Genomic DNA, 13,279 nt, shown 5'->3' with positions numbered 1-13,279 from the left:
CATTCATGATGCTGGAGATAGAAAATGATCAGACTTGCATAACGTAGTCATGGTGTCATTTGAGATGCTCGGATATTCTGCTTAAACACACCAACTAGTTCTGCAGCTTAGCTGGAGCTTAATTTAACAGCGAACTTACCTTGAGCAGGCCTACAGACACAGTTTTAGTGAAAACTGGCACTTATGTTGCAAGTATCAGATCAATTTGCATTCAGTTATGAAACACAATGAAGTGTTCATGTCAGTTTCTGGCCTGTTTGTCTTCCTGCTTCACCATCTATCTGTGCCATCTGCACCACCTGACTGACAAACGAGGAGGTGGATCTGCACGGTTGGAAAACCCACTGACAGTACAAAGACAAACCTTATGCACTATCTGACACTCGTAAGTTGCTGTGTTTCATATACTGCTGCTATGAGTGTATGAGAGTAGTTAGACCTAATGGGATGAGGGAAATTTAATCGTTGTTTGATTTATTTAGATAGAGAGCTGATAAAATGTAGACATTGCTGAAGACACCAGAGAGCAGATGTGTCCCAGGTTCATCCTCAGTTGTAAACATTACTGAGAGCCGGACTCCAAATCTCAAATAAAACATGATCTGAAAACATCAGGTAGTTTCACCTCATCATAAATCTCAACTCTGTGTATCACAGGATGCTGCAGATGATGCATAACAACACTCTAATGTTTCCTATGGCTCAGACCGATCAGTCAGTTAATCAGATAATCTGAGCAAACCATCAATCTCCACCAAACCTCCAATCAGGGATTCCCTTTATCAGGATGGATAAAGTCGACCTAATAATATTACAGGCTCCCTTCAAACAGACAAATAGAAACGATCTATAATAGCTACACAGTGACTTCTTGGTGATGCCACATTTTACAGGAACAACATGATTCACTATCTTCAGTAAACAGGAACCTTTCAGAGACTCTCATCTCCGTCTCTCAGGTGTAACATGTCTGAAACTGTGTAAAGCAGCCTTTCAAGTCCAACGTGCGTCTAAGTTATGCAGGATCACATGCAGTGCATCGGTTCAATTGTCCTGCTTCTAACGGTTAAGGCTAATGATTAGCCGGACAGTCTGAAGCAGCAGGTTGAGATAACAAAACCACGACTCCCCGCCGTAACACGGCTGTGACTGGGACACGGAAACACACACAAAAAAAATCATGTTTGACATGTCAGCTCAATCCCACCGTGGTAAGGCTAAATGGAGTTATCTCTGAAAGGAAAAAAAAGTAATTGAAAAAACACACAAAGGCGTGTTTACATATAAAACATAACCCAGAAATTCCCAGCGTGCTTCTTGCCGCGTTGTGTTCGGTCCTGATAAATCTGTAAATGATTCGACAACAAAAGGAATTTCTGTTATTCAGCTCCAAGGGCAGTGGATAAACACAGCAAAGCCAAAATAAAAATCTGTAAAACCACATCAGACATTGCAAGAAAAACTGACCATAACCCTGAATGCCTCAACACAGGATAAATGTAGCCGGGATACCAGTCACGCAATGGCTTGGCATGGCTATGGCATGCTCAGACTCTGACAGTTACCAATATGGCATGTAGCCTGCTTACACTGCTGTGTTCAGAACCTTCTGCCAGAAATTCTCACAGCTTTGTCTGTAATGCTCGAGCTTTCAATTCAGCATCCAGAGCTGCTGATGTTCTTTCTCTCTGTAGGCTTTGCATGCATGTAAATACCACATATCAGTACATGTGTGTACACCTGAGCTACCCAGGGGGAAGCCCTAACGTCATCTCAGCTTGACCCTGAAGAGCGGCGCTGTTTGGGTTAGATAAGACTCCCAGAGTGTGGTGTCATTGTCCTTGATGCCGCTCACGTGAGCAGGGAAGCTCGCCAGACAGTCGTTTAATCAGCGAGCCGGTCTGGCTTTGTGGAAGCAGCCGCCATTGACCCATATGCAGAGCTGTAGAAATGTAGACCAAACTCTGCAGCACCTACAGAGCCGTTACTTGTTTGGACAGCGACACAGTTTTTCTTGTACCAGCTCCAGCACACTAGAGTTCACATGAAGCAACAACTACGCTTACTTCAAGGGCAACAACACAGAAAGTGGTTGAACAGTTGGGGGCCACTGCGTACATACTCTCCATGATGTGAAGTGGACTTGTGGACAACTTTAGGACAAACATCAGATTTAATATTTGGTTTCACGTCCTCCAGTCTATGGCTATTAAAAGCCTCAGACCCACAGTTATTAGCAGACACTTGATACCTTGTGGGGTGAAGCTCCATCACTCCTGTAATGCAGCCAGTGTGACCTCTTACTGGTTTGGGGTTGTTACAGTCAAATGGCCAACAAAAATATTCCAGTGTTCGGCCTTCATTGTTTCATTTGTACATGTTTAGGATCAATGTGCTGCTTCACTGTATAATTCAGGATCCTCAACAGGATTTTTTATACAGCGTACCGGGTGGGGGGTAAAGAGTCGTCGTCGTCGACTGGTTGGAGGCCATGTCTTAGCAAATGCTGCTAACGGTTAATGGCAAATATGCTAGCGAATAGCAGCGTTAGCAGCGAAGACGACGGTAGAGAAACGCCCGTCGTTGCTAATATTTTCCCACTACATACCCTTGAAATAAGCGTAACGGCCCAATTTGCAGCGGTTTTTTTTTCAAGCAGCAGCGTAACGGGCCGCTACTCTGTTATGACGCTGGCGAGAACCTTGCAATTATAGTGCCACCATTTCTCTTGCTTTCCCTCATAGATGTCTTGAGGAAGTGGAACCTATCCAATGTGGCACCAGGCAAGATATCGGGAAAGGTCAGCAATCCATCACAGGAAGAAACAAAGCACTCTTACACTCACACCTACGTCCAATTAACCAATGTTCACTGATTAATATGCATGTCTTTGGTTGATTATAGGAAGTCGGAGCACCTGAAGAAAACACAAAGGCACAGGGAGAACATGCAGACTCCACACCAACGTATCCACTATCTCTAATACCACTGGATTTTTGTTTTTGCCACTTTCACAGACTGCAAGTCACAACTTCGTGCTCCTCTCTATGTGCTTGAGCGAGCTGGATGCCATAATCCAGTGACTTATGGGCTGTAACATGTATGTTTCTGCACTGACTAAAGTATAGTTCAACATTTTTAGACTCCAAAAGCCTTATTTACTTTTTGATAGGGTTTTTTTTTTTTAAACATGGTGCTTATGGTATGCACAGAGACATGAGTGCAATAAGCAGTCAACCACATAAGTGAGCATTTTGAAATGACACAGGTTCAGACTTCTCAGATTTCACATTTAACAAACATAAAGGAACCAATCCTGTCAGCTTGTAGAGTGGGAATTTCCATATCGTTCTTCAGAATCGGTCTCTGATCCATGTACAAGAACATGTATGCATGTAGAGTGGTTTTACAGTGTTTAGGCAGAGTTGTAGGTGAGCTGGTGTGTTCAGGTTGCAGTGAGATGGGAGGGTTGAGTGGAGAGAGAGGCAAGGATGTCATATTGTACAGATATGTAGGCCATTTATAGGCAGGAAGGAATTCTTTCCTAAAAAAAACTTCTAACTTTGATACAGAAAGATGAGATTTTACGGGTTAAATCAACGACCGAGGAGGGACTTGAATTACTGCATTTACTGTCGCCACAGTTTGCGACTACATACAACATGTTGTTACCAGCCTCCATGTCAAATTACAGGCTTTTCCCCCTGTAATCTTTTTCTGCACTACTGTGTTCTACTGTTCTATTATTGTTCCAAATGCTCGACTTTGCATATGGCAGCTCAAGCGATTTCACAATTCAACATGTTAAAACTAAGATTGAGTAAATCACCGCCTCAGATGTCAGCAGACAAAGAGCGAAGGAGCGAGTCGGCGGCCAAGAGTGCTGAACGTCCTCTTCAGGACGCTCGGGCAAACTTCGACTCGTGACTTTCGGAGCTGCGGGTGTGTGATGTTTCACTCAAAAGACTGGCAGCCAACTATTCCCCTGGATGGAGTCAGCACCACGAAAGCAGGGATACCGCTCAGTCAGCTGGAAGACAACACTGTGTCAACCAGCTGGAGAGAAAACAGAGAGATCAGCATACAAGAAGGAAGAAAAACTAAAAGAAAAGCCAGAGGAGAACAGAACAAGAGAACGAGAGGTTATTGAGGCCACACTTTTCTTCTCCGTGCCCTGCTTTGTTCCCGGCTCTTGTTAAGTACCGCCACTTAGTTGAACCACAGACCTACTCGTACTCAGTTACCATCAATCACATCGCATCTCATCGGCCAACTCATATGATGACCCCCCACCCCCCTACACAAACACTCTCCTCAGCTATCTTCCATAAACCTATTCACATAGTGCAGCTCCACTGGATTACATAACCGCTGAGTGTAGTGAGCTAATAGGCCCTGACAATCCTTTTCAGAGGCACTTCCCACTTTCTCATCGCAGTGTGTTTCTGCACAGCTGCACTCAGGCCCTTACCTGAGAATAGACGAGGATTAAAAACCTTAGCTGTACTTTCACTGAAGGCCAACAATTCCCAGAGCAGACAAAGGGTGTTTGAAGAAGTGCATGTGGCAGCAAATTGAACTAACTACACAGCTTGGTTCTATGATGGTGTAAAAATGAAAAAACAGGATTTACAGCAAGGCAGTTATAAGATGTCCATCCAGGAATAAGACCCTGGGTTATAAGCAAACAGATGTGTAGTCTACAGGAAGGAGAAATCTGTCATCTGCCACGAGAGGTCAAAGAAACACCTTATAATGGTTTCCCGAAAACTTTGACTAAATCAATTTTAACTTTCACACTAAGAAAACAAACATACGTCCTTTCTTACTAAAACTCATGAGAATATTGACACCTGCACCCAAAAGGCAGTGGTATACTTTCCACCCCCACAAAGGTTCACTAAGGTCTACGTTACATACATTTCATCATCGCCCTTATCCAGGGATCCACATGAACCCCTTGATGGACCGGAATCCCAAAATTTGAGTAGTGTACATACTCCACATTAGTGTGTATGCTCAGAATAAGTAGATATTATCTCCTGCATGTGTATGAAACAGTAGCCGGCGGACGAGAAAACTAGTATACCGTAAATTCCGGACTATAAGTCGCTATTTTTTTCACAAGCTTTGAACACTGCAGCTTAAACAATGATGCGGTTAATTTATGGATTTTTACGAGTTTTACGAATTTGCCTCGAGACAAAAGGGACATTGAGAGCGACAACGAAAGAGAGACTGAGGAAGTGTGTGACGAAGTCATTCTGAGGCTGTTCAACTCCGACACTGAAGAAGACGACTTTAGTGGTTTTGGTGCAGGAGGAAGATGAAGATAGCGATCGATGACTTCTCTTGGTAGGCTACTGTATATTTTATTTCCTTAACCAGCCATGTTACCGCCACTGCTCGGAAAAAAAGCATTTACGTATTTGTGTATGTTAGCGGTACGTATTTAATTAAAAGTTTAAAAAATCTTTCTTTGTAAATATCTCATGTTACAACGTGGACACCTGCAGCTTATAGACAAGGTCGGCTTATGTATGTACAAAACGTTTTCTTTTTAAAGTCAGTGGGTGCGGCTTATATTCAGGTGCGCTCATAGTCTGGAATTTACGGTAGTAAGAACAAGTACACATCCGTGAGGTCCACAGTTGTCCATGTGAGCAAGAGGCTTCAACATGAAGCATCAAATAAGTGTAACTTAGCATAAAGACAGGGAATGGGGGAAACAACTAGCCTGTTCCAAGCACACCAAAATATTCAGTATAGTTTTTTAGATTATGCTAAAAATGTCCAGCAGCATGAAGAGGCACTGAGTGTTGATGCTACAGTGACAGTTACCAGGTGAAATGTTGGACTCATCTCTGTCACTTTAACTCATCCTTTAAATCACAGTAAAAGTTGTTTTTTTTTTACATATATATAGTTTTTTGCATAATTGGGCAAAGATTCCGCACCAACCTTTCCGAATGTTGTAATTTAAGTAGTCTGAGAGGAAACTAGACCTCTGCACTTCCTCTTAGATGTATTTTCCAGCCTTTAAAAATCTAGTCCGTGACCGGAGATTTTAGCCACAGGGGTTTTTCCAGAGGCCTTTTTCCAGATTTTTGCCTACTGCAGCTTTAATCGTTTCAAGTGTAAAACCAACCACTCATCCCTTGCTGTGTCTTCATACTAACCTAATTGGCTTCATATAGCTTCATAAACTTTCTTCTCCATAAACTGTTTGAACTGCTGCCATCAGGCAAACGTTTCCGGAGCATTAAAGGAAGAACCTCCAGACTGATCAACAGCTTCATTCCACAAGCTGTCAGAATGCTGAACTGCTGACCTGGATGTGCAAACACTTCTGTATTTAAATTGCTTTAAGTTGTTGGATCCTGAAGAAACGCTCTCTCATCTTTCCTGTACTGCTGTGTATGTACAACAAAATGACAATAAACTTGATTTGATATATATTTAACAGACATGAGAATGGTCCTCTTATCCACAAACTTTCAAAACAGTTTCTTCTTAGTGGTATCTTCTTCTTCTTCTGACTAAACTCTCAGTAACTCCTAATTTTAAGGTTTCTCTTCCACGGTTGTTAGCAAAAAAAAAAAGCCTGTAGTTTAGAGCAATGAGTAGGACTGACATGGTGACACTGACAGCACAAGAAAATAATAATTTCTTAGAGAAATGATCCCAGTCAGGACACGGAAAGGCCTGTTATTTTAAATCTATATTGTAATCAAGACAGTCATCAGTGCACAAGCTACAGTCCCATATCTCCGCACCATGTAATACCACATCAAGCAGCTCCAACGGTTTCTACAGCTGACTCAGTCATGGTTAAGCAATCTGTGACCGTTTTAATATACGATGGCTGATGTCATATGCATTTTTATGGGCTATGATATATGAATCATTGGCTCGTAGAGTCACATTTGCTTTCAGACATGCAGGGGCCTCGGGACACATGTTCATCATATGCTGCTGATAATGAAAGAAACGATGATATGGAAATGCAGGACTTTGTTTTACTCCACTGTTTTCCACATGTGTGTGTATTTCCACAACATGACTGTGTTGTGACATGTCTCCAAGTCTGCATTTGTGGAATTTTGGGAGGAAAAAGGGCAATTATGTGCTTTAAGGGTTTAGCCCACATGTAGGTTGAGTAACTGTGGGAAAGTGGAAGACAAATAGGAGGTAGAAACGCAGCTCTAGATTTAGAGCCACAAATTATGGATCGGTGACTGAATGTTTGAGTATTCTTTTGTTTTGTGCGTCGGACGGTGTACCAGATGTGGGTACAACCCGGCTACGAGAGGATGAGTGAAGATCTGAACCGCCCAGTCGCGTCCACGTGGTGTTTTGTGTGCCAACAGGAAAGCCCACAAAATAACATCTTCATATTGCTCCTGCTTAAATAACTAAAAATTTGGTAAATCCACAGTTATTACGCAACCGGCTAAGTGCTAAAAACAACAGCCTTGAGAACAGAGAGGCAGGATGAGTAGCCTGGAAAGCCATTTAGCATTAATCCTTCATGACTGCGCGTACCGTCGAGCAGATTGAGTCTGAAGTTAATGGTGCTTGGGTTGGACCCTTTCTGGTCCCACTGAGACTGTGACACAACCCTTAAGATTCTCAAGGGCAGATCAGGTTTACCGGCACAGCGTGTGGTGTTGTCTGATAGAGCTTAGAAACTTCAACACAGCTAATTAAGACAAAAATGGAAAGAGCACAGCAACGCCTGAGACATGTACAACACATCTTTGCAACCCCGCATGGTTCATGTATAAAAAAGAGGCAGATAAAATATTAGTATCATGCAGAAAGCAGATGCAGGCACGAGTATAGAGAAGGAAGAAGAGGCAGCGAGAAGCAGTAGTTGGTTACTGACTCTCACTCACTGGGTGGCCATGTAGCTCTGATAATACTGGATGACATTTGACATAACGGACCAACTAATGACTCAGCTGCTGGTCTGCATCGCTTCATGTTTGCAGCTCTGGGTTTGTTGTAAAAAGCCACGAACTGAACCAGAACTAAATGGCAACAATGGATCATCTTCTATCCGTGGTACAGACCAAATGAACAGATGTGAACAGAAGCACATCAGGCTTCTGAGGCCATTTAACTACTGTTCAATATATTCTAGGATACACCCACATGCAACACATACTAGCACTGGCCTACCACTTTTGTCTATTGCTCCTCTGAGAATGTGTATTAGCAGTGTGAGACATTGATTTGTGGCCAAGCCCTTTTTTTTTATTTTTCTTGGGTTGTCAGTTTTTGATGTTATCAGTGGATCACCGTAGTCTTGCACAACCAGACCTACAGCATCTGCTGTATCAGCACTGGAGAGCGGTCTGACTGCACCTTTCCCAGTTCTGTTGTTAAAACACTTTGAGCAATCACACTTGTCTTGAACAGCCCTAAGCCCAGGATGCAGTGATGGTGCCCCCCTGCAGGAACTTGTGGAGGGCATGATTTGGCTCAGCGTTTACAGGAACAGCCAACTAATCGACCTTTTTCAGCCTTTCTGTTTCCATTTTAGTGCAGATTCTGGCAGCTTTGACTGCAAGACCAAGGACATACTGGACATAAATTCAGTTTATAAGCTCACAGGATGATGGGGGTTTGTCATGTTAACCTATATAATGAATGGTGATGTTAGAGAGGAGAAGACTGCTGTTTGATGAGGCCATCGAGAGGGCAGAAAAGAAGGCATTCTCCTGTCCTCTCTGAGTTTAATCAATGAGCATCCAACCTCACAAAGCAGTGTTTTAGGGCTAGTCAAAAATACTTTTTGATTCCCTGAAAACATTAAGATGCAAATAGGAGGCCATGTAAGGTTGGAAATGGCACACTGGCACTGGTGAGCCAGCCAGACTGTCTCATATGAATTTAGTGGAATCATAATGGATTTTATGTATGAACAATTATACATTCAGATTGGTGGATTTAAAAATTATATAACACAATATATGCAAGCCATGCGACACAATTTAGTGTCACCTCACACTTGGGATCTTTGTTACATTTTTAATGCAGGCTCTAAAAAAAAAAAAAAAACCAGCCTCTGTGTTTTTGGATTACAGGCTTCACAAACGACGTATAGCCGCCAGCAGCTTCGATGTTATAAATCTGGAAGTGACCTATATATGATTACATCTTCCTGTCGTCCAGAAGTCGTGTCTGGCACACGGTGGAGCAGTTTGTGTTGACCCAAAGCCAAGCGCTCTCCAGAGAGGAAACACGCTTCTACACTTACAGTCCAGCTGCAAGGATCAATGGACCAGTCGCCTCCATTCTGCTGAAGCATGGAAAACCATCCAGCACTGGTAAACAGAGGAGTGAATGGGCGCGTGTGTGTGTGTCATAACTGGTGTGTGTCTAAGGAGGAAGTGCTCTCCAAGAATGAATGTTGAGCCACTTCGTCATTGTTTGGCTGGTTGAAATGTGCAGCAGCGAATATTCACCTCATCCAGGAAGGTGTTTTGTCTGACACTACGGAGGTGATCGGTTTCAAGTCTGGGATTGCACTGAAGGGAAAAAAGCAAGATTCGACTTCACTCTTGACCTTACCGAAACACGTCTAAAGGTTACTGCAATAACTTGGGAAAACCAGCAGCGCCTCAATAAGATATTCCAATCCTGCATCAGTATTAACGTGACTCTAATAGTAATGGCACCTCCTTTTGAAAGTGGAGAAAGTGCTGTTACTACCCATAGCATACCAAAGTTGAATTCATTCATTAGTCATTTAATGGGCTTTAAAGCTCAGCCACTTGAAACCCACAAAGGGAAAAGCAATCAGTGTCCTCATTCAAATTTGGCACAGGGGCTTCACACAGCCTCGTTCCATCATTTGCACATGAAACTTGGATGAACTTTCCAAACATGTAATTGGAGGGTCAATGAGTGCAGAGTCAGGAGATGGGAAAATAACGTTCCACTGGCTCATCATTGGTTGTTTCTGTTGACTGTATGAAGGAGTGAATGGACACATGGAGACCTGTCTAAAGGCAGGAAGGTGGACTCACTGTTTAACATGGTGTCGGAGCCGGTTTGTTGTGTTCTCATGTAGTTATTGGATGGTTGCGCAATAGTTTTCCACTGTGATATCAAACTGCACCAACAGTACAGGTGTTGCGCACCTTCCTGTCTTTGCTGTTTGGGACCATTTCCAGTGTTTCTTGAACTTTTTCAACAGAGTAAAAACACACAAGTGATCAGAACGTGGTCACATCTGCTTCACAACTTAATCCACCTTCAGAAAAGTTACTCCTTTTGCGCACCAGCTCTCCCTACTCTCCCTGCACCGGGGGGCCCCTGGGGGTCTCCACCGGCTCCGGTTCTGGTGGGCAAGCCGCTGGCTCTCTGCCTCTTTCCCCGAGCAGGAGCGCCATGTTGAGGCTCCAGAGAGCACGCTGCTCCGCGCTGCTCTCACGGGGAGACGTTGCAAAAAGCACAGAGCAGCCGAGGTGTGTGAGGACGGGTCTTACCTTCGCTATGGCCTTTTTATACCTCATGGCCGCCTGTTCGATGAGACTGTGGACTTTTATATTCCCATCTCCACACGGAACGACCACCCGGGTCCTCCCGAAACACACCGTCACTTTCATTTCTCCTCCGCCGCGTTAATTCCAAACAGGAAAAAGCCGCGTAAAAACGACGATAACCATCCCCGGTGCGTCGCGGATCAAAAGCTAAATCCTCAGCTTGTGGATCCGAGTCAAGTTGTCTTGTTTGTGTCCTCGGAGGAAGCAGAGAGAAGCCCAGCAGAGGATCCAGCGGCGGGGCTGGGTGGCGTCCTCCCTGTGCCGTGTTGACTCACTTACAGAAACTTCCCAACAAAAAGCCTCTCCAGCGAGAGCGCACAACTGGACAGCTGACAACCGACAGTGCGAGCGCGCCCACATGTTAGAGCAGGCACTAAGAATGTTTCCGACACCAGCCAGTAGCTGCAGCACGGGCTGTGGAGCTGATCCAGTATCAGAATTATGAAGATATAAAAAATAAAAAAGTTGGGTTTGCAGGTTTGTATCAGTGGAGTGAGAGTGAAATGGAAAAGCTTATCGAATGAAATGTTTCCAAGTGCTTTTATGGACAGTTGGCACCATAAACTCTGGTCATTAGAACTGAAGAACAACCACATTTTATTTTATATTCAATCAGTGGCTGTAATCCTGGTTTGAGAAGAGTTTGATGCTGTGTTTGAAGTCAGGGCTGCTTTAACCGACTACTACTGGAGGGCAAAAATGAGTTATGCGCACCACTGACACCCTCCTCTGGGGCATTGGGGGCCCCTTGAAGACCTGGGGCAGCTTCCCAGTTTGCCCACTCTTGTTTGAAGCATATACCATGTTTAAAATTCACACACTTACACAATTACAAACTGTCACAGCACGACCCAGTCAGGACAGATACACATTATAACAAACATGTCACACAGCTCCTCTGGGCAAAGTTTATTAGAGTCTGGAAGAATCTCAAGGAATATATTGCAGCAAATATTACTCATTCATTACCAGATAGATATGAGAAGTGTTGGAGTGATTCAACACACTGTGTGAACAGATGTTGAATTTCACTTTGAATAAATGAGAAGCGCTGAGCGAGCTGGACTCCCCGGCACAAAGTTCTCACATGGAGGCGCTGAGCTTTGACTGATCTGCACTTACGCCACTGATTGCAAAGCATATATTAATGTGATGTGTGTGTGTGTGTGTGTGTGTGTGTGTGGGTATAAACTGCTGACCCGCAGTGCAGGAGGAGGAATGGGCCCGAGGCTGAATATAAAGTACGACCCAGTTTACCTCCTTTCTGTGGAGCTGCTCTCGCCTGCTTGCAGCTCTGGCTCTTTATGATCTAATGTGGTCCAAGTGAGTGAGCACCACTGCAGGATCTGTTTTCCAAACTGTACCATAAGTGAATTTAAAAGTCATTGATGCTGTGTGTCATCCCTACATCTGTACTCCTTTCCGTTGAAGTTCGCTGATCCAGGGTCACACTGCTGGGCTCAAGGTACAGTATATGTGTTCATCTTGACCTTGTGGAGCCGCCGCAGTGTTTCTGACTCCAGAATAAAACTATACGAACACACGTGAATGCTTTTAATTATACTGAACTCATAAATAGTGCAATGTGAAAAGCTGTTGTGAACTGTTTCTACTGGTTAATAAGCTTTGACACTACTAACACTCCCTCTAGTGGCAGCTTGGAGGAAAAGTTCCCAAAACAATGAGTTTATGAAAAATGTCATTGCTAAGTTTGACAAAAAACTCACTTATTAACTTTTAGATAATCAAACCCTGCAGCAGGCCTCTTATTCTTTTAATCAATTAGACGTCTTTCAAGTGATTTTTCTTTATATTTGCATTAGAACACAATTGTGACCATAAAATCCAAACCGATTTTCAGCCTGAGAGTTATTGCGCACTCATTAATCTCACTCATTTACTGTGTCACGCTGCTACAGTAAGATAAGAGCACAGTCTGGGATGCTGCACATCAGGAATGCAGGGAGGAGGAGGAGGAGGAGCAAGACAGCGGTGGAAATAAAGGTCCTGTGTGTTGTTGTGGAGCTTAAAACCCCTCTTCTTGTTGATCATCTCTTAGAGGCGTCTTGTTTTGCCTGTGAGCAGAGAGAAGCTGCATGTGTGGGGGACATGAAAGGAATCACACGTGAAGCCGAGAGCCAAGTTCAGTTCTTCTCTGCTGCTGCTGGCTGGTTCACATGCACGAGAGTTCTAGATTTAACGTATTGATTGGCTGACTGATTGATCCTGCACCTTTTTCAGGCCATGTGGGCAGTGACAGTCAGGCTATTTATACAGGGGCAGGTAGGCTGAGACTGTTTTTCTTTCTGTGTGGGAAATCACTGCAGGCCAAGTCGCTGCACTTTTTTGCTCACTTGTTTTTATCATTTGTTCACACAGAGAAGACTTCTATACAGATGGACTCATACTTTATAAGATTCTGTATCCTAATATAATTTAAATTATGCACACACTAATGTAATTTAAATTACATTTAGGGGATTTAACTCCAACTCTGTGTGTGTGTGCACAGGCCTCTAACAGGCTTCAGGATGCATGTTGGCTTTCTAGACCACATGACACATGAATGTACAGTTTAATAAATTTGGAATCGTACTTTTTAGATGATTCTCATGCCCTGATAGATTAGATATAGTTGTATAATTAGTCTCAGTGGTAAAGTATCAGTTTGCAGCTGAGCACAAAGGAACCTTTCCATGCTCTACACATGTGGTTTTACATAG

The 13,279-nt window shown here is 43.5% G+C and overlaps 1 protein-coding gene across 1 annotated transcript in view; it reads right to left on the bottom strand.

Annotated features, from left to right (window-relative positions):
* pard3aa (par-3 family cell polarity regulator alpha, a) overlaps positions 1–10,795 on the bottom strand; it is a 397,502-nt gene extending 386,707 nt beyond the window's left edge. The window contains exon 1 of the mRNA XM_008275899.1: positions 10,500–10,795. Within this exon, the coding sequence (XP_008274121.1) occupies positions 10,500–10,619 (120 nt within the window). The 5' untranslated portion in view covers positions 10,620–10,795. The remainder of the gene's footprint in view (positions 1–10,499) is intronic.
* Positions 10,796–13,279: the final 2,484 nt, after the last annotated feature.

This window comes from Stegastes partitus, unplaced genomic scaffold (genome assembly GCF_000690725.1).
Source record: "Stegastes partitus isolate 25-593 unplaced genomic scaffold, Stegastes_partitus-1.0.2 Scaffold61, whole genome shotgun sequence".
In the NCBI taxonomy this organism is placed as follows: Eukaryota; Metazoa; Chordata; class Actinopteri; family Pomacentridae; genus Stegastes; species Stegastes partitus.
The sequence above is the reverse complement of the archived record's forward strand: the minus strand, read 5'-3'. Positions and strand labels throughout refer to the sequence as shown.